General features: G+C 39.8%; 1 protein-coding gene across 2 annotated transcripts in view; it reads right to left on the reverse strand.

The window, feature by feature from the left end:
• The window catches only part of NEMF (nuclear export mediator factor), a 29,045-nt gene extending 9,409 nt beyond the window's left edge, over nucleotides 1–19,636 (reverse strand). For both annotated transcript variants that reach the window (XM_032768758.2, XM_032768760.2), the window contains exons 1-20: nucleotides 19,546–19,636; nucleotides 18,128–18,230; nucleotides 16,910–17,035; nucleotides 16,685–16,833; nucleotides 16,382–16,449; nucleotides 15,909–15,995; nucleotides 14,597–14,673; nucleotides 13,447–13,517; nucleotides 13,281–13,356; nucleotides 12,033–12,095; nucleotides 11,034–11,111; nucleotides 10,472–10,680; nucleotides 7,550–7,735; nucleotides 6,975–7,038; nucleotides 6,316–6,404; nucleotides 5,488–5,591; nucleotides 4,435–4,497; nucleotides 3,990–4,102; nucleotides 1,230–1,287; nucleotides 1,024–1,082 (exon numbers count right to left, since the gene is read on the reverse strand). In XM_032768758.2, coding sequence (XP_032624649.1) covers nucleotides 1,024–1,082; nucleotides 1,230–1,287; nucleotides 3,990–4,102; nucleotides 4,435–4,497; nucleotides 5,488–5,591; nucleotides 6,316–6,404; nucleotides 6,975–7,038; nucleotides 7,550–7,735; nucleotides 10,472–10,680; nucleotides 11,034–11,111; nucleotides 12,033–12,095; nucleotides 13,281–13,356; nucleotides 13,447–13,517; nucleotides 14,597–14,673; nucleotides 15,909–15,995; nucleotides 16,382–16,449; nucleotides 16,685–16,833; nucleotides 16,910–17,035; nucleotides 18,128–18,230; nucleotides 19,546–19,604 — 1,902 coding nt within the window. In that variant the 5' untranslated portion in view covers nucleotides 19,605–19,636. The remainder of the gene's footprint in view (nucleotides 1–1,023; nucleotides 1,083–1,229; nucleotides 1,288–3,989; nucleotides 4,103–4,434; nucleotides 4,498–5,487; nucleotides 5,592–6,315; nucleotides 6,405–6,974; nucleotides 7,039–7,549; nucleotides 7,736–10,471; nucleotides 10,681–11,033; nucleotides 11,112–12,032; nucleotides 12,096–13,280; nucleotides 13,357–13,446; nucleotides 13,518–14,596; nucleotides 14,674–15,908; nucleotides 15,996–16,381; nucleotides 16,450–16,684; nucleotides 16,834–16,909; nucleotides 17,036–18,127; nucleotides 18,231–19,545) is intronic.
• Nucleotides 19,637–19,891: the final 255 nt, after the last annotated feature.

A 19,891-nucleotide genomic window follows, 5' to 3' on the forward strand; every position in this document is an offset into this window, starting at 1 on the left:
ATTGAGCAAAAGGATTTCCGAGGAAACTGGCTTATACCAAACCCAATGAGAAACTGCCGTGAATGAACATCTGGAACTTCAAATTTTAATACTGATTCTTAGGAGCCCAACACCAATATTCAGCATGGGCTCCATTCACCTACTCTTAAAGTCAATGGAAAGAATCTCATTGATTTCATGAGGATTGGATCTGGCCAAGAGATTGAAAACAACTACATTAATGCAAGCTCTTGTGCGGAAACCATTTGGCAAACCTTAAGTGTCCCTTGTTTGTCTTGACATCATCTTCCTGTTTTTCCAGCATACCCTTCAATCTTATCCCTCTCCAGAAACAAATTCTTCGTGTCCCTTGAACTCATTTACACATTCCTGAAACTGCCTTCCCTGGTGATTAATACCAGACCTTTACTACCCTTTACATGCAATAACTGACTTCCCCACTTCAATTTCTTTTCCTTCTTTTTAGGTAAAGACTCCTAAGTTTTTGAGCTCTTTTACTAGTGGAGAGGAAAAGGGGGGGGGGGGGAGGAGTGTCAATTATTGAAAACTAATTTTGAAAGCATGTCCCTAAAAGATGAAGGCTAGTGAGAGCCCACTGTAGCTAGTCACACACCCATCCAACTCCACACAGAAAGGGAGCTCCAAGAACTCCGGCTAACACTTTAAACACTTGTTATTAAAAACACTATCTGGAGGCACTGTGCTCACAGGATTTGTTTGTTCTAAATAAATAATTAAAACAGGAATCCCATTCCAAGGGGAAAAATATTTAAAGAGTGGCAGCTTCTTTGGTAAGCTTAGCCCATTGTACCTAGTTTGCTTCTTCAGTTGGCTGTTTCTGAGCTGCATGGCCACCCTCATGAACTAGGTTAAAGGATTCTCTTCCATTCAGAACAAACAAAATGATAGTGACCTACTGGAAGGGAAGGTGCTTATGGGAATTAAGGATTGTTGTGAACGATTTCATTTTTATGTTTATGTAAGAAAAAAGAAGACAAATGCAACCAATGAATGGGACAGTACCTTAAATAAGAAGCTAAACCCCATCATAAGATATGAAGGTGGAAGAAAGTTTTTTTTCCCTGGGGGGGGAAAAGGAAAACATAAGGTGGTTTAAATATATAAACATTTTTTGCCAACTTCTTGCAGTGATCCTTGTCACTGTAGAAGATACAGATTTTCCAGATAATTGTGGTTTACAAATTGATGGTCTCTCTTCAAGTTCTCACCTCTTATCATGAAGCTTCCTGTAGTCAGATATTCTCCAGTTGGTGCTGTTTTAGACACCTAAGAAGAGTACCACATATTGTATACTTAATAAAGTACTGTAGAAAACTGTGCCTCACTGAGTAATAACTATAATAAAAATGAGCATTTAGGCTAACTGTGTTTCTGATTTCGAAGGACAGCTTTGTAACTTCACAAAGTGAAGAGTATTATAGGGAGGAATTTCTGAGGAACAACCTCCCATCACCTGAAGCCTTTAAATCATCACTGGACATCTTTCTAAAAGATGCTCTGGTTCAACCAAAAGTTACTGGGCTCGATGTCAAAATCACTGGATAACATTTTATAGACTGTGTTATGCAGGGGATCAGATCTGAGCGTAACAGTTGCCTCTGGTCATAAAAATCTATGAATCTGAGGGCTTGTTTTCACTACCAGGGGAAGTCGACCTAAGATACGCTACTCCAGCTACATGAATAACATACCTGGAGTCGATGTAGCTTAAGTTGACTTACCCCAGCGTCTTCACTGCGGTACATTGATGGGAGATGCTCTCCAGTCGATTTACCTTAATCTTCTTGAGGAGCTAGAGTACAGGGATCGACCAGAGAGCGCTCTGCCACCAATTTAGCAGGTCTTCACTAGACCTGCTAAATCAACACCCGTAACAGTGTTGATCTCCCCGGTAGTGAAGACAAAGCCCTCAGTTTTTTCCCAGAGCTGACTTAAGTGGGCTCTGCAATGGAAGACTCCCCATTCCACTGCTCCCAGGCAACACTGGTGCTCTGCTTGCAGGAGGTTCCTTTGAGACCAGCCTTCTTTGCCAGAGAGAAAAGTCCTTAATCAGTCTTGAGATTAAAGGTTCAAAGCAAAACAGAAAGAATTTGTTTTCCCAGTAGGGAAGCAATGAGAGATTCCAAAACTTTTTGAGAACTAGTCTTTCACTGTTAGTGCCCAAGACAGCAACCAAAACCACACACAGATACTTAAGCAGAGATACAACGAATGTCTACATGAGCTAGCCCCAGTTACAGGACAGTGCCATGAAGAAAGATCATATTGGAAAGGGCAAACCACAGCAAGCTTGGTGAAATTATGTCAAGTGACTGACTAGAAAACAGATCAGCTCTCCATGTTGCCTGCCCATTCTAACGTTCTAGGTGTTTTACACCAAAAACAAACCAACCTTTATTTAATATGTGAATTAACGTTCTAACAGAAAATTAAAAACTGATCACACTTTTTAAAAATCATTCCCAAACAATATGACCTTGTGCTGGGGTACATCATGCCCTTTGAGACCTGCTGGAGGCCTTGCAGTCCCTACCACACCCCACCCCAGAAGGCACAGTAAAGGTAGGTCCCCCAGGCCTGCACTGAAAGGCTGCAGGGGAGCAGCCAATCAGAGCCTAGCAGGCTCAGTTAAAAAGAGCAGCAGGCCCACCTGAGCAAGTCAGTTCCTGACTGAGACTGAAATGGATAAGACAGACTCTCCAGGCAAGGAGGCCTGGACGAGACCCTGTGCAAACAGGGAACAAGAAAGTAGAACCCAAGGACTAGAACCCAAGGTAATGGGTGAAAGTGATGGGACCAAGTGGGAAGCCATCCAGGAATAGCAGCAGCAACCAAGTAGCAGAATCAGTATGTGGCTGTTGTCTATAGGATCCCTGGGTTGGAACCTGGAATAGTGAGTGGGCCTGGGTTCCTCCACCGGCCCCAGGAGAAGTGGCTTAAGCTTCAAAGAGGGGATAAGACTCTGCATTAAAAGCCTAAGAAAGGGGCTGGGAGTTTAAACAGGACCAGGGATGGAGCTGAAGACCCTGAAGAGGGCCAACCATTCTTTCAACTTTGTTACCCCCAGAAGGGGACTGAAGTTAAGGAGTAAAATGGCTGGAGAGCTGGGATGCTAGAGAACTGCTGATGACAAAGTCTCCAGGGAGAATGCCTTGAGGGCAGTGTTCCATAACAGGGCAGAGACAGACTGAAAGCTAGCCCAGAAGGGGCTGAGAACTGAGCCCAAAGGCGGGGCCACAGATACCATCATGGGCACAGTGATAGTCTGTGTTGGAACTTTGTCACCCAGAAGGGATTCTCTCATGCATTTAGACTATAGCTATGTCTACACTACAGCTTATGTTGGCATAACTTATATCTCCTAGGGGGGTGAATAAATCACCCGCCTGAGAGAGACAAGTTACACCAACTTAAGCACTGGCATGAACAGCACTATATCAGCAGAAGAGCTTCTCCCATGACATAGCTATTGCCACTCGTGGAGGCTGAAGTAGTTAAGACAATAGGAGAACACTCTCCTGTTGGCTTCGAGCAGCTGCTGCGCCACAGTAAACTCTGTAGTGAAACCATGCCCTATGTGTGACTTAGCCAGAGGGCTGAGCCACTGAAGATTGACTTGATGAGGGCACCAGCCAACGGACACCGTGAGCCGAGTGCGTGCAGGTTTGCACCCAGCCCACCGGAGGTGCTCACAAGAGATGAACGCAGTGCATCACAGATCTTTAACCTCTTTTTAAAAGATGCCGAAACCACAGCATTTCTTGGGTCATGGGCCCATTATACCAAAGATTCACAAACCAAGGCCACTGTGGTAGAGCCAGGGAGAACTTGTGAGGACCATCACATATTATATACAACTGTGTTTCTTTTAGTCTTTAATTTCATCTGTAGTGACATTTACATCTACAGTTCTTCACTCATTCTTTCAGAGATTAACTTCTCAAAACTAACAAGCAAGATCTCATTACCTGATGATGATAAACCCACCAGGCACTGGTGATGATACGAGCATCCCAGGCAGCACTGTAACATAATGCCATGGTGCCTGCCTCAGTCAGGGTACGGGGAGGGATCGGCTCACCTGTAATAGCAACACCACAACATTTGGGTCATCTGAGCACACATTTAAAAAGTAACCAAACATTGTAAAAAAGGATCTCAGAGTGGGGATCTACAGAGGCAGTTCCTGAAGGCAATTTTCCAGCACAAAGAAGTACTGTGCTATTATGGCTTCATCACTGGGTTGCACATTAATAAGGAATGAATTCAGACAAAAAAACTTGTCAACCTAAAAGCCGAAGTGAAATGGAGAGTGGACAAAGATGTAAGAGTACATTTTTACTAAAGTCAGTTATATTTCAAATTGATTATTTTTAACAGATTATAAATCACAGTCAAGCACAGATGAATTACCTGTAGGATTCTTGATTACACAACTAGTTGCACCATGTAGGTCAGCGTGCACATATATATCTCCTGAAACAGAAAAGAGACGATTGAGACACGTCATTGAGCACACTTAGTTCCTGCACTGATTATTAAGAGAGGGTTCCAAGCTTTAATTAGAAATTGATTTACTTGGATCACTGCCAAAACATTCACATATTCAGGGAAAGTAAGTATGTCTCTTGTCAGTTATACCCCATACTAGTCATTATTTATTCTGACATCAGAATCATGGTGAACTAAGACCTTTGGAATGCTAATATATTGCAGTACTTCTGAATTCTGTACTGTGCTGTAGAACAAGGGTGCTTAATTTTTTTCTTTCTGGGAGCCCCCCTGCAACATCCTATAAAAACTCCACAGCCCATGTGTGCCACAACAACCGTTTTTCTGCATATAAATGGCAGGACCCAGTGTTAGGGGGTATCAAGTAGGGCAACTGCCTGGGACCCCACGCCACAGGGAGCCCTATGAAACAAAGTGGCTCAGGTTTCAGCACGCAGTGACTGGCCTCAGGGCCCCAGGCTTCAAGCCCGTGAAGTGGAGCTTCAGCTTTCTGTCCTAGGCCCCAACAAGTCTAATGCCAACCCTGCTTGACGGCCTCCCTAAATCTGCTCGCAGCCCCACAAGGGTTTCAGGACCCTTAGTTGAGAACCACTGCTATAACTTATGTCCATAACTTATGCTCCTCCACGTGGAACGATGTACAATTGCAAAGGTAAAGTCTATTAGTTTGTTTTTTAACTCAGTTCAGGCAATTTCAAAACTATTGGGTGAAGAAGCTGCATTCCATATCATACCTCACACATGGACATAATTATAAAGCTCCAAAGAACTTCACAGTCTGAAATTCCAGACAATGGAGAAAAATGAGAAAGCATACAAGCAAGCTGAATTTTATTCACAAGCTATTAAAGATCTAACAGCGGTCCTCAGTTTTGGATGTACAATACGAGCATTTATAACAAACAGCAAAGAAAACAGAAACTATGCTGACATGCTTGATTTAATCTTACTAACCTGATTTCAAATATCGCTTCACAATCATTTCATTCTGCTGTTGATCTCTTCCAGCAATAATGAGGTAATTTTCAGAGCTAATAAACCACAGGAACTTCTCAAACCTGTCAAATTACATCAAACCACGCTGTATAAAATAACTGGAACTGTTTGCCTATTACAGAAGGTATGTTTTTGCCAGGGTCTCAGTACTTTAATGTATTATAGGTGGAAAGACAGGTATTCTCAAAGATACTTCGTTTTGTTGACCATCTACAGTTTCATACATACATATAGGGCATAAATTCAAGGTATTGTACAAATGTGATTGTGCTGTCAATCATATTCTTTAAAAGAACACATCAAGCAAATTACAGTCTTTTTTTAAACTATAATTGCTACTTTTAAAACAGCTGTTTATAAAAAGGGAGAAAGTATTTCTTTTATTTTCCATGTTTACTCTGTGTGTACTTGATATAACTTTGTGTACAGTCCATCACCCTAGTTGTTTGTGTGGATTTTTTATATAGCAGAGAAGAGGAAATGTTTAAATTTTTAGGAAAACATGGCCCCAATCCCACAAGAGGATCTACACAGGCAAATCCGCATACCCATGCGGAGCAGTCTTGAAGGGGCCCACCTATGTGGATCGACCGGCAGGATTGGGGCTTATAACTAAAACCACAACAACTGACAAGGGACGTAGAGGTGGGTATAGAACCAAAACACTACTTTTAACTCTTTAAAAAAAAAATAAAAAAAATAGATTTCATGTCAACACAATGTCCTTTTAAGTTTGCACGGAATCACACACGCATCTAAGAGCATAACTATCTAAAGTTTACTTGCCAATAAACTTTTCTTGCTTTCTGAATGGTGGTAACTGTCTGAACTTCTTTCAATGTTTGCTTTGTCTTCTTTTCTGCTGATTTGAATGCCTGTTTAGGAAATATGGACATTCCCAATTCTACAACTGCAGTGATCATACAAGCAATAAACAAACAGTAAGACAATATGAAGAAAAATACCCCCAAAACGTAGTTTGAGACAGTACAGCCACTCATGTGGCACTATTCAGTTTGCAGGCCTAAAACCCATTTCTGCCCAAAATTAGAGGCACTTCATTAAATGCTGTCTTAAAACCTTCATAATTTTGAGAAGGCACGTCTCCATTATCCTGTCATGCAGTTTCTCTAAAATGTGTGCTCTGAAAACAACATCAGATACCTGATAATAATGGTTCCTGTTAATGCTGCCTCAGCTACTGGTCTGTCAACATTTCCATTACAAACCCTTTTAAGGAGTTCAAAGTAAATGATTCAAGGTTGCAACTTGACAGCCCTACATGTAGATTAAATGGTTTTGGCAAGCTTGATGGGAGGGAGCTGAAACATTAAATCAGCGTAAGTGTATTAACACCACAAAAAGGTACATTTGGAAGTTCGGTTTTAGGCTGTAGCAATAAAACAACATCTCTGCTTTTAACTACATTCAAAACAAACAAATACCTTCTCTGCAGCTTCTACCGTCTTCTGTGTTTTTTTGGCAGCATGTCTCTTATGATCATAATATCTGTGAAACATAAATCCATTTACATCTCAGATCCCAGCATATGAATTCATTTTTATAGCTATTTCTTCCCATGGTACTTCATGCCAGCAGTAAATACTCCATTCTGATAATGAAAATGTTATGTTTGGCTTAGCTTTTTTACTTATTGCCTATCACTGTTCATCTGAAAATTGTATCAGTTGAAATTAAGTTACTCATTTATTATCCTCACTAGAAATTTAGACCCCTGCCTTTATATTTGCTTTGCAGAGAAAGTAGCCATTATGTCCTGTGTCTGTTTCTATGCTTGATGTAATTAACATTAAATTAAAATGGTTGTCAGAGACTGGTTAACACAGAAATAGCAAGAGGACATTCTGAGGCAGAGGAATGGACAGTCCATAACTAAGGTAAGGTCATACACTAAATATTTCTGTAGGAAAAAGACTAATTTCTTTGACAGTAGCAGAGTCTACTGAAATTAAGCTGATAAGGGGCAGACTACTAAAAATACACACACTTTAAATCTTACTTTTTAGCATTGGCATATGCAGACAAACTGAGATCAACATCAACCAACAATGGCTTGTTTTTCTGAGGTTTCTTCAGCTGTTTATTTTTATGCTTTTTCTTCTTCCCCTTTGGTTCTTCAACTTCTTTCCAATGATCAGCTTCGTCATCTTCCTCCTCCTCCTCCTCTGATAATACATATGGGTTTCTACCAAAATATAAAAGTATATTGATTGTCTTTAAAAGTACTCCAGACCTTTTAATTGTAAAAGTTAGCAAGATGCATTCCTCCTTCCATTAATTTTGTAAATAATAATACAAAAGATACACATTCTTTTTTTCAATCAGAAGAAGGCTCTATGTTATGAATAAAGATAAATGTGTAGTTATAACAGTTTTGATTATGCACTTTCAGACAGAAGGAGAACAAAGATGAAAAATATAGGACATTTTATCCTTCATCTTTGTGCAAAATGAAGAGTAGATTGTGGCTCATTATGTTTAATCAAAGCAAATGAAGATAGGTAATGGTCTGAGATTTTGTGAAATATCTGATCCATTATCATGAAGCTATTCTGAGCAAGTATTACTTTGAGTTGCCTTTGCTACTCATCAACACAGTGAACTCTGCCTTCTCTTGCGATGTTTGGCATGTGTAGTCTTAAGGAGGTAGAGGAGCATACAGCATAATAATGTTTCTCTGCATCACACAGCAAAGTATACTATTCTTTCCATTATCTTCTGTAGATTCAACTATCTTTAGATGATGTGTATGATTAGCTGTGACCTTAATTCATATTGCGAAATAAACTGAAATAGCGGAGAGACTGACAGATTGCAAGGCCAGAAGTGACCATTGTGATCATAGATTCATAGACTCTAGGACTGGAAGGGACCTTGAGAGGTCATCGAGTCCAGTCCCCTGCCCTCATGGCAGGACCAAATACTGTCTAGACCATCCCTGATAGACATTTATCTAACCTACTCTTAAATATCTCCAGAGATGGAGATTCCACAACCTCCCTAGGCAATTTATTCCAGTGTTTAACCACCCTGACAGTTAGGAACTTTTTCCTAATGTCCAACCTAAATCTCCCTTGCTGCAGTTTAAGCCCATTGCTTCTTGTTCTATCATTAGAGGCTAAGGTGAACAAGTTTTCTCCCTCCTCCTGATGACACCCTTTTAGATACCTGAAAACTGCTATCATGTCCCCTCTCAGTCTTCTCTTTTCCAAACTAAATAAACCCAATTCTTTCAGCCTTCCTTCATAGGTCATGTTCTCAAGACCTTTAATCATTCTTGTTGCTCTTCTCTGGACCCTCTCCAATTTCTCCACATCATCTAGTCCAGTGGTACCCAAACTTTTCCTCTTGCACCCTCCTCAACCAGTAACAGAATGTGTGCATGCACCCTGAACCCCGGGCCAGGAGTGGAATCATGGCCAAGCTAGGGCCCAGGAGTGGAGCCAAGAGTAGGGACCAGAGGTAGAAAGGGGTCTGAACCATGTCCGGGAGCAGGAATGCGGCCGGAGCTGAACTGGAGGCAAAGTGGGGCTGGGTGGTGCTCCCTCCCCACAGCCCCACAGGGGCTGGCCCAGGTCTCACTGTGTCCCTCTCCCCCACGGACATTCCTACGCACACCCTACAGTTTGGGGACCACTGATCTAGTCTGATCTCCTGCGTAACACAGACCATAGAACTTCCTCAAAAAAGACACAGGAAGCAAATTGTGACAGTGAGCAGAAGCCAGATTATTTCAGCCCCACATTCTGCTCAGAAGCTGGAATATATATCTGGAAACACACTTAAAGGTCTGTCACATCTTAGGCACATTTAACATGTGCAATTTCAGCTTTACGCGGTCGGCAAAAACAAGAAAAAAAAAAAGAGAAAGATACTTTAAATACTGTTTCTGTAGTGCGGACGATTCCACTCGCCATTACACTCGATGTAATTTTGACTATACGCGATTTTCACTTTACATGCTGACTGCGGAACGTAACCCCAGCGTAAGATGAGACAGACCTGTATTCACTTTTTGCTTATCAGTACAGTTCTCATATTCTTCTTTTCCATTCTGACTTAAGATATTTTCCGCTATCAGTTTTTTACTCTCTATTAGGCTTCCTAATAGGGGTCTCTATATATCAGACCTCTTATATTTGGTTTTAGGATCATGGGATTTCCAGTGAATTTACACAGTTAAATATATTTCTAGTTTGATGCCAATACCTGCAGGACCCTTATGTTTTATACCTCATTTAGTTTTTTTATTTTTACGTATCCTCAAGGGCAAGGCACAGATCCAATATCAAGCTTCGTGTGATGATTTTCCTGGAGGGAGCAGAATGATCTAAATCACAGCTCATACCAGTTTGAATTTTGAACTCTAACTTGATTACTGGGCCATCATGTCCAGCCAGCCTGCAGCATGCTAAACTTCCAGCTAGACTCCCTTTTTCTGGCATCAAGGAATGTCAAGATTCTCTAAGTTACTGACTTTTTAAACGTATTTGTTTTGTATAATATGCTTGGCATTGCCTATTGCGTCAAACCAAATGAGAGGCATGTTTCCTGGAACTGCCTAGGACGTGCAGGTAAAAGTGCTTTTGCTCACTACTGCCCTGTGCTCTTAAGACATTTCCCACGACTTTTTAAATGTGATCAGTTAGCTCTTGCTTTTATATGGCTGAAGGGTTTATTTCAGTTACTAACTAAAGGAAAACCAAAAAAGAAAGGTGCATATTGAATCAGTGCCTCTGTCTGTTCACAAAGACCTCACACTCACGCTTTAATGCTGCTATAACCCAGCACTATGAATACATCTGACATCTATTAACTGAGAAAATAATGTAAACTCAAATGAAGATGCACTTTTCCTAGTTCACTTGCTAGTTGTGGGATTAGTCCCTCTTAATGTCTTGTTGATCTACAACATACTTACTTTAGTAGCATTGTGATATGATTTGTCTGAAGCTTTAATTCTTTGATTGCACTTGCAACAGGGTCTCCCTGAGCCTGAGCTTCTTTTACAATTGCTCCAATTTCAGTCCAGTCTATCTGGTTGGCTAACGCACTGCGAACCACCTGGATAGCTCGGTCAACTATGTCCAGGTTCATTTCTACGAGTTCTCCTTTTATCTTATCAACTTCCTTCAGGAAAGAAAAAGCTTTCTTACAATTCAGACTAAAAACCAATTCAGTTTTATAAAAATGACGATTAAAGAAACAAATTCATACAATTAATACAACTGCACTAAAATTAAACACTGCATTGTTCAAAAGGCGACCTCTTGCAAGGGCGTGCAAAGCATTGAATCATCACTACAGTTCACACTTCACCAAAAAGGGAGAGAAGTTAGAGGGAACTTGTTAGTGAATAAATACTCCAATTTGTTATCTCAACTGAACACTAAGGAACACAACTTATGGTGAAGGTGATACTGCATGGAATATTAAAAGTATTTGCTCTTTAAAACTTGTCTTATGAAAACACATAGTTCTACCTGAGCTTGATGTAGAGATTCAAGTCTATGCTCATGATCTTTGCGAACATTTTCCAGCTTCTTCAGTGCTTGTTTTTCCTTTCAACAGCCAAAGAGAAGAAAGGAAAAATATTATTAAAGGTAATGTTTAAAATCAAATTTACACAAGTTAAGAAGGAAGGTACTGTACATCTGGGGTCAGGCTTGAGTTATGAGAGATTACAAGTATCGGTTACAAGGTTCACAAGATACATACACAGTACATAACCAGCAAAGATCCAGATTGGAATGTGGGAGTTTTTAAAGCTTCAGTGAATAAGTGATCTCGTGTATGTCACCCACAGAATGTATTTAGAGTCCAAGTCAGTATTGGTGTAGCGAATAGGTACATGTGGGGGTGCATCCCTTGGTTAGTCAGGGGAAGAAGTGAGGTATTTCGCTGACCAGCGGTCTTGTTTACTCATCCTAGTACTGACGGTGTCCCATGATGTGCTCTGTGTCGATGTCTCTGGACCATCAAATGGCGTCAGACACCATGAGCTGTCTCATAAGCTGGGCGTAGCACCTATCAACTCTGCATATTACAAATTTTACAGTGTTGGATATTCAACATCCAACTGTGTCCCATTACAGTACAGAGAAGAAAGATGTAGAAACAGGATTCTGATGAGCACTGTCATTCTGCTGAGCCACTGTAGCGAAAGCCACTTCAGTGATTTTTGCACAGGCACTCCCTTGTTGATTAGCTATTCAATGCTGTGTGCACAGTTTAAGAGGAATCCATGGAAGCATCATAACACTAACGATAGTAGCAGTCATAATGATTGTAATTTCCCAACAAGAACTGCCCTGGTGCACAAAGCTTCAGACCTGCCCTTACATGTCAACCCGTCATCTTTAATTGAACAAGACCGCACCCACCCACCAAACTATAAAGAGCCCCTAAATCAGGCAAGTGTTTAGTACCCTGAAACACTAAAGGAGTTAGATCAGCTGTTCTGCTCGTGCATGAGACAGTACCTGTTGTAAAGCTTTTAAATCGATCTTCTGACCTTCTAGCTTGGAGTAAAATTCATCCACTGCCTTCAAGAGAAAAAGTCAGTTTAAAGAATCTCAAAAGATGCAATAACCTAGACCAGGAAAGAGTAAGCAGACAGGGGGAGGTCCAGTTCCTAAGAGGAGACTGCAGAGATTGCAAACAGGAGTCTGATCCTAAAATAGGTTTCAACAACTTCCCCGGCTCTACCTAGTCAAGGGCCAGTTCAGCAAGGTACTTAAGCACAGGCCTAGCTTTAACCATGGGACTGAATTGGAGCCAGATTCTATATTAGGAAATGATGTAGTGAAGGAACATCTTCCTTAATGTAAGTATGTATCTACTGTGAAAATACTCTACGTACAGCCATCTCTGCAATGAGCCATCATAATAATCAACTGGTTAATAAGAACAGAATTGCCAATTCAACCACATGAAGTTCAATACAGTTCTTTGTGGTTGGTTTCAATAGGCAGAAACTGCTTACAATAAAGTTTCTGAGTTTATTTATGCTACAGAAATCACCAGCGCTGTGAGGTAGGTGGTACAAACATGATGGGGAGGCATGGCAGGAGAGTGCCACGTGGGGAATCTAGCCATCAGATTTAGTATAAAATAATTATCTATAGGTTATGCTAACCAAACACCAGAAATGGCAAAGATTTCACTTTTAGTGAAAATCCATGTCAAACATTCACCATGTTTACATTTTTGCTATTACCCTCAGCTATAAGCCAACTGTCTATAAACACCTATATAACCACCAGCAAAATATGTTTAAACAAGTGAAGACAGAGAGTAGGTAGTTTCTGAACACAAACACATCTTTCACCAATGCCACATGCTATATTTCAGCTACTGGACATTTAAGAGACAAGATGGGTGAGGAAATATCTTTTACTGGACCAACTTCTATAGGTGAGACACATAAATTTGGTCCAATAAAAGATTTTTCCTCATCCACCTAGTCTCTCTAACGTCCTGGGACCAACGCAGTTACAACACCACAGTTACTGGACATGACAGAGAAACTGGGAACATAAATGGGTCAACTGTAGTCACCAAGAGGTATTTTATTGAGCCTGTATCTCTGTATACTTACTGATTTTACACACCAACTAACTAGTCATAAAACATTAAAAGGTAATAGTTTCAGCACCATATTTTCTTTCCTGTTTTTAAGTATCAGTCATTTTAAACTTCTTAGTACAGTATAAGCAAAACCATTGTACCTTATCAAATGATTCAAATTCCATGTACGGACACTTTAAATGTTGAGAAAACAAGAAAGGATGAAATTCCTCATATCTGTAAAATATACATTTGATAGTATCACTTGAGTGCTTAATATAAATTCGTTTTCTAGTACGAAAGGAAGTTAATACTTCAAATATTTACGTGAGGATTTCTTCTGCAGGTTTATCTGGCTCCAGGCTTGGCTTTTTCTCACGTTTCTGAATGATATAACCCTTTTAAAATAAAAAAAATAATAAAAAAAAAGCCATAAGACACCACATTCATACTCATTTCTTTCTAGGAATCTTAAAAGTTATTTTCCCTTTCTTGCCCAGGGAGGAACAGTTTAACACCTTGCAAACATCTGACACTAAATCCATTGGTAAGAACTTTTTTCGTAGAGACTTTATGGTGCTAACTGACTTTGCAGTAAAATTCTGGCCACTCACCTTTATTCCAAAATATTCCACATGAAAGCTGAACTTCTATAACAACCCAAGCCTACAATGCATCACACAAACTTTGTACCTTACATTTTAAACAACCCTTGTTTGTTCGGGATGCAATAATGGGCAAGTCAGAATCAGAATGAATTGTACCATAAACTGAGCAATCCTTTCCTCCTTGAAGTTAGAGAAGAACTTGTTATAAAGCAGCAGACTCAGAACATGGAAGAGAGAGGAGTGGATGGGCTGTAGCACAATTTTTCCACTAGAAGTGAAAATGATCAGAAACTCTGACACAGGCCCACAGAGAATATTCAATAGTTATTATTGCAATAAATAAATACATGTTTGAAAAGTAGGACTACATTCCCAGGGTTAAAGAATGATCTCTATTACCTACTCATAACTGGCAGTCTTTCTACTCAGGCCTTATTCCTGAGTTGCATTAAGATCAATGTAGAAGGCTATATTAGTCATGTTGCTCACCAAGCATGAATATCTTGAAGACACACAACTGCAAAATTAAAGGTTAGTTCCTCACTGAACTACAGACTAATATCCCTGAACACTTCATATGTTAAAATTACTATCAGTGTTTAAATACAATGGTGACACACAAGTCAGATAGGTCTCTTACTCCATTTGCTCATTTACAGGCTGCATGTCCAAGACAAGGGTCATATATATATTCCTTATTAGTATCTGGAGTGCATCACAGCAGCAAAAATAGAAAAACAACATGACAAGATGTGATAGGAATGCTAAACCAATAGCAAATGTCTGACATGACAGAAGAACAATAATGCATGTTCATTTTTTATTAGACCGTTTAACTTTGAACCATGCAGGTATCCGTTAAGATTTACCTTCCCACTAAAGTTGTTAGTTATCTTCATATATTCTTCTGCCTTCTGTAAAGCAGCAAGTACTCTTTCAATATTTTCTAAAAGGGAAAAAAATGGATTTTGAAGAGACAAGAATTTTGGGATATTTTACATAAACACATAGTGCACTACTTCACCAATAAAGGGTAAAGCTTGACAGACCAAAAACTAACCTGTGCCACTAACTGCATTTCTAGTCATGGGTACGGAGGAATTTTCTCCATGGTACAGTTCTTGTGGGAAGTCTGGATTATGAGATTTTCAATAATCCTACTCTCTGAAATACTCTAAAACCTTGTAGATTTCAAAAAAGTCTGCATTTTAATAAGCATCTTTAACCATCAACTCCTTGCATTAGAAACAAGTGTCCATTTTGAAGAAAGCCTCATTTTGTGTCCTTTTTAAATTTTGAGATATTTCTTTAAAAAAAATACGTATTGCAGCTACATATATAAAATATAAGAGTGCTGACACAAATAAATATCATAATTAACTTTATGCCATAAGATGAAGTGCTACTGTAACTATTTAGAATTGAGGCTAAAAGGGATGGAAAAATACTGGCGTGTAAGCAATGGTAGGGCTTTAAGAGAACAAAGTAAAAGTAGTCTCCAGCCTGTAAAAACTTACACTGCATATCCACTGTGATGCTTCCCAAGGGTACCCTGGGCTGTGAAGTGCCTCACCACTATCTGCTCTTAGTGTGAAGCAGGCTTGTCTGTGCCTGCTGTGAGTCAGCTCCCTGAAACCACCAGCCTCTGGTAACACAAGCCCTGTCTTCCAGGCATTGCTTTCTCTGGACAGGTAGCAATAAGCAGACACCAGTCTCCAAATCCTCAGACTTTTCCCTGCAGCATCCAGCCCCTTATCCACTGAATGCTCACAGAATTACCAGGCCTACACTTCCCAAAGGAACACTACATACCAGCTTTTAAGATTCAACTAAGGACCACTACTTTGCTTAACACCACAGCACTTAGATATATTTATAATGAAAACAACAATAAGGGGTGAACAGAGATTCAAGGAGTAATGAGTATGAATACTGAAAACCAATGGTTACATATAAATAAATCATGACATGCTTTTAGAGACCAAACTTAACTAACAAATTAACTTTCCATCTAAAGATGTTTATCTCAGCATTTTCAGCCAATCCTGGCTGAGCCCTTTTTCATGAAACAAAGCCACTGTTCTTTTACTTCCTCAGTGAAGGGTGCCTAGGTGTCTACTCTGCCCCTCCAAATATAGTCAAGCAAACTTTGAAGTGCACAAATATTATACTCCTACATACCTTTGCTTTCCATCTGTTGATCTACTTTGGCATTACCAGACAATCCAGCTTCTATAAGGCAGTGCTCAATGAGTGTAGCTCCATAAGCTATAAAAAAGTAGAGAGAACCAGCTATAGAAAGCAGTTTAAACATTCAGGTTGAAATCTGTATTAAGAATGATTAATTTCCAAAACTGAATATGAGATTCTAGCTACCACTGAGAAAATTCAACAAAGGTCCCGATGCTATAAGTGCTTCATTGACAAATCCCTACACCCATGTAAAGCACATTAAAGGACTGCAGCCAAGTTCTATACCTTTTTATTAAAATTCTAGTCTTTTAACAAATTATTTTGCATTTTATACACAGGAGATTGTCTTGAACCTTCTGAGACACAGTTGTGTGTTTTTTATTTTAATTTTCAGATTACATCTACTATGAATGCAAACAAACAGTCTGCACATTTCATTTTGTAATAACGTCATTACTTACGAAGATGTGGGTTAAGGACCCTCTTTAGCAGTTCCCCGTTAGGTGCATTTGATATTGTTTCAGTCAACCTAAGAAACATAATAAGCAGAATAGCTGCTATTCAAAAGAATAAATGCACGATGTTGAATTGATTTTCCATGTTTTCTGAATTAAAGAAGAAAGCAAACAATTTCAATTCCGTGAGAGCTACATCATCTACGCAAAGTTCAAAGCCTAAAACAGACTATTCAGACTCAAAATGTTTAGATGTAAAACTGGTCTTTACTTTATTTATAAAATGCATGTTGCACAGAATAAAGTTACCTTTCCAAGGTAGGTAATGGTGCAGGTGCTTTAGCGTTATCAACTGGGTACCGTTCCCGAACTGCAAATTTGACATCATCTGCCTCATCTGTGCGAAACCTCAGGATGTTTAAAATTAAGTATTCATAGTCTGTCAGAACAATGTTTCCCTGCAATAGCATCAAAACTGACCATTAGAGTCCATATTAAATACTAATTTATAGACTAAACAGTTTTATGACTTACTCTGTCGTAAAGCTCAACAATGAGATGATAGGCTGCTTCATCGCTTCCAAATTGAAAGTCTACAATTCTGTCTATTCCCAGCTGCCTTACACTGACAAGTCTTCTACTCCTTAAATGCTTACGACACTGATGATGGGGAAGAAAGAAATATTAAAATATGCATATGTATATAAGGTTTAAATAGAAAGGTCCTACTCATAGTATTTTAAATTGAAATATTTAAAAAACTGTGTGCCCCCTCCCCTCCAGTGACAATCTGAACATTTCTTGTTTATCTTGCTTACCTTTATTCCACTTATTATAGACAAATACAAGAACTGGTATAAACTTACAAACCTGAATATTATATATATGAGCTGCTCAGACTTTGACAACCATTAAACTCTGATCTATTCTTGCTCGTTAAAGAAAAATAGTAGCTCCAAATTGCAAAAAATTAAACATTTTTGTTAAGCATTCAGCATTTACAGTAATAAAAACAGCTGTACTATTTGAAACTTGCACATCTCTGCCATGCCAAGGAGGGAAAGAGCTAGTGCAACCTAAGGACCCGATCCTACAATGACCTGCTCTCAGAGTTACTCCTGCATCCACCACAAGACTCCCACTGACTTCAGTGGGGGATTTGCAGAAAGGCATTTAATGAAGCTCCTCGTGGGCTCTCTTGTACTCCTGTCTGTTCAGACTCTTTGCAGGCGTGGGGAGCTAACCAGATCTGTAATCTGATTCTGCAATCAGATTGCATCCACAACAGATCCATTTGCCAAGCTGGAGCCTAATACTTCACTTCAAGACCTGACATGTCAGAGAGTCTAATCCTGAAGTCCTTACTCATGCAAGACTCCCATTCACTCTGGGTTTTGCCTACACAGAGACTTCAGAATCTGGCCTATAATAATAATAATAATAACGTGTTCACTTAGCAAAAGTAAAATTCCAACAGGCATGGCTAGTCCAGTGAACATTTACGAGTTTGAGTATCAAAGTCTTAAAAATTACACTTTGACTGTTGTCAAGTACCAAGCATCAGTTCTGTGTCCCCCACCATTCTGCAGTTGCCCTTCCTTTCAACCAGTCCTCACATCATCATGATCTCCTTGACCAAGACCCACTCAGCTAGTTGGCAATACTTTAATAGTTAATTTACATCTCAGAGGTGAAACTGCAGCACTACTCTCTCTTCTGAAGGAAATTTCAGAAAGAGAAAGATTAATTTACCTTCATTGCAAACCCAGATGGCATCATATTCTTTGGCCATTCAAACTCTGTTGTGTGAATCCGTATACCAGATTCAATTAGAAGTGTAGCTTTACAGTCTGGCCTGTTGACAAAATAAAGACTAGTTTGACAGTTTAAAATTCACCAATTTATCATTATACCAATGACATTTCATAACATTGGAGCAATACACCAAAGTACCACAGATAGCCCTTCGTCTGAAAGATTCTTTGACTTGTAGTTGAAGTTGAAGTTACAGTCAAAAATATTAGAATGCTAAGGTATATTGAGGCCAGGTTGGTAGCAAAAAAACAAAGTTAAAAACTAGATAAACTAAACTAAGGGTTAGATATACTGAGGTTACTTGATTACTCCAAAAATATCTGGGATTACCATACCTTTTGCAGGAAGTTATTTTGAAAAGTTTCCTACCCGGAGCACTGTCCAGTTCAGGAGTCTCAAACATGTGGCCCACCAAGCTCCCTGTCTCTATAGAGTTATTTCCTGTGGCCGCCAAGCTCCCCCCCGCGCCCCCAGCACACTGCATCCCCACTCCTCTCCCTACCTCCAGGCGTTTCCTGCTGCCAAACAGCCAAACAGCTGTTTGGCAGCACCTAGCGCTTTCCAGGAGGGAGGGGGGAGGAGCAGGGAGCTGCACACTCAGGGGAGGAGACGGAGAAGAGGCGGGGCAGGGACAGGGATTTGGGGAAGGGGTTGGACTAGGGGCAGGGTGGTGGCAGAGTTGGGGCGGGGACTTTGGGGCAGGGGTTGCAATGAGGGCAAGGAAGGGGTGGGAAGAGGCAGGGCCTCGTGGAAGGGGTGGAGTGGGGGCAGGGCCAGGGCAGAAGCGGGGGCTTTTGTATCTTTATTTGAAAAGGTGTCAGTGGTGTGGCCCTCAGGCCAACATACTAGTCCTCACGTGGCCCTCACAGTGATTTGAGTTTGAGATCCCTGGTCCAGTTGGTCAAGTATATTACAAATGGGAAAAGAGAAAGCTAACAGTCCAACACAGAAACTAGGTGACCAAAAGGGACTCTTCTGGCTCTATGTAAAAAGCATCTGATTACACAGACAAATTGCTTCAGAACAGCAACTCCTGTGGTCATAGCTGCTTATCATTACCACAGCATATGCACTGTTCTTGGTATTTAAGAGAAAAAAAATGTAGGCACGAAACACACCTGCTCTTCCACTTATTTTCTGTATCTTGTTTGTAAAAAGGGCAAAAACAATTATCTTCCTGTGATATTTCATAAGAACTCCCATGATAAAAATATTTCTCTTCTTCCAGGGAACAACACAAAACTATTTTTTAGCAAACTGGTTATAAAGGCTTGATAAGCAACTGTTAATACAAAACAAATAGGCTCAAATTTAAGGAGGAATAAAACAGTTCACAAATGTTAAGAAGTTCTTACTTTTGAAGGCGAATCAGATATGTCTTATTATCCACATCATAGACATTGTTTACTCTCATTCCCAATAAGCTGTTAAACAAAAAATAAACACATTTTGTGAATCCAGTATAGAATTCATACAAGCCTGTCAGAAAGATTCAGTGACAACTGAATCTATATGGACAACAATAAGTTTCCTAGGCGACAATATATTATACAAATAGCATTTGAAAAGGTGATAGGGCATAAGAAGTAAAATGGACACGCTCCAGGGAAAATTATGATACAATCAGAAGATATGAGGAGCACTATTAATTAAATAAATGCAAAATGGAAACAGAATAGCCAGTTGAACAAGACTCTAATA

The sequence above is a fragment of the Chelonoidis abingdonii genome, chromosome 4 (assembly GCF_003597395.2).
Source record: "Chelonoidis abingdonii isolate Lonesome George chromosome 4, CheloAbing_2.0, whole genome shotgun sequence".
Lineage (NCBI taxonomy): Eukaryota > Metazoa > Chordata > Testudines > Testudinidae > Chelonoidis > Chelonoidis abingdonii.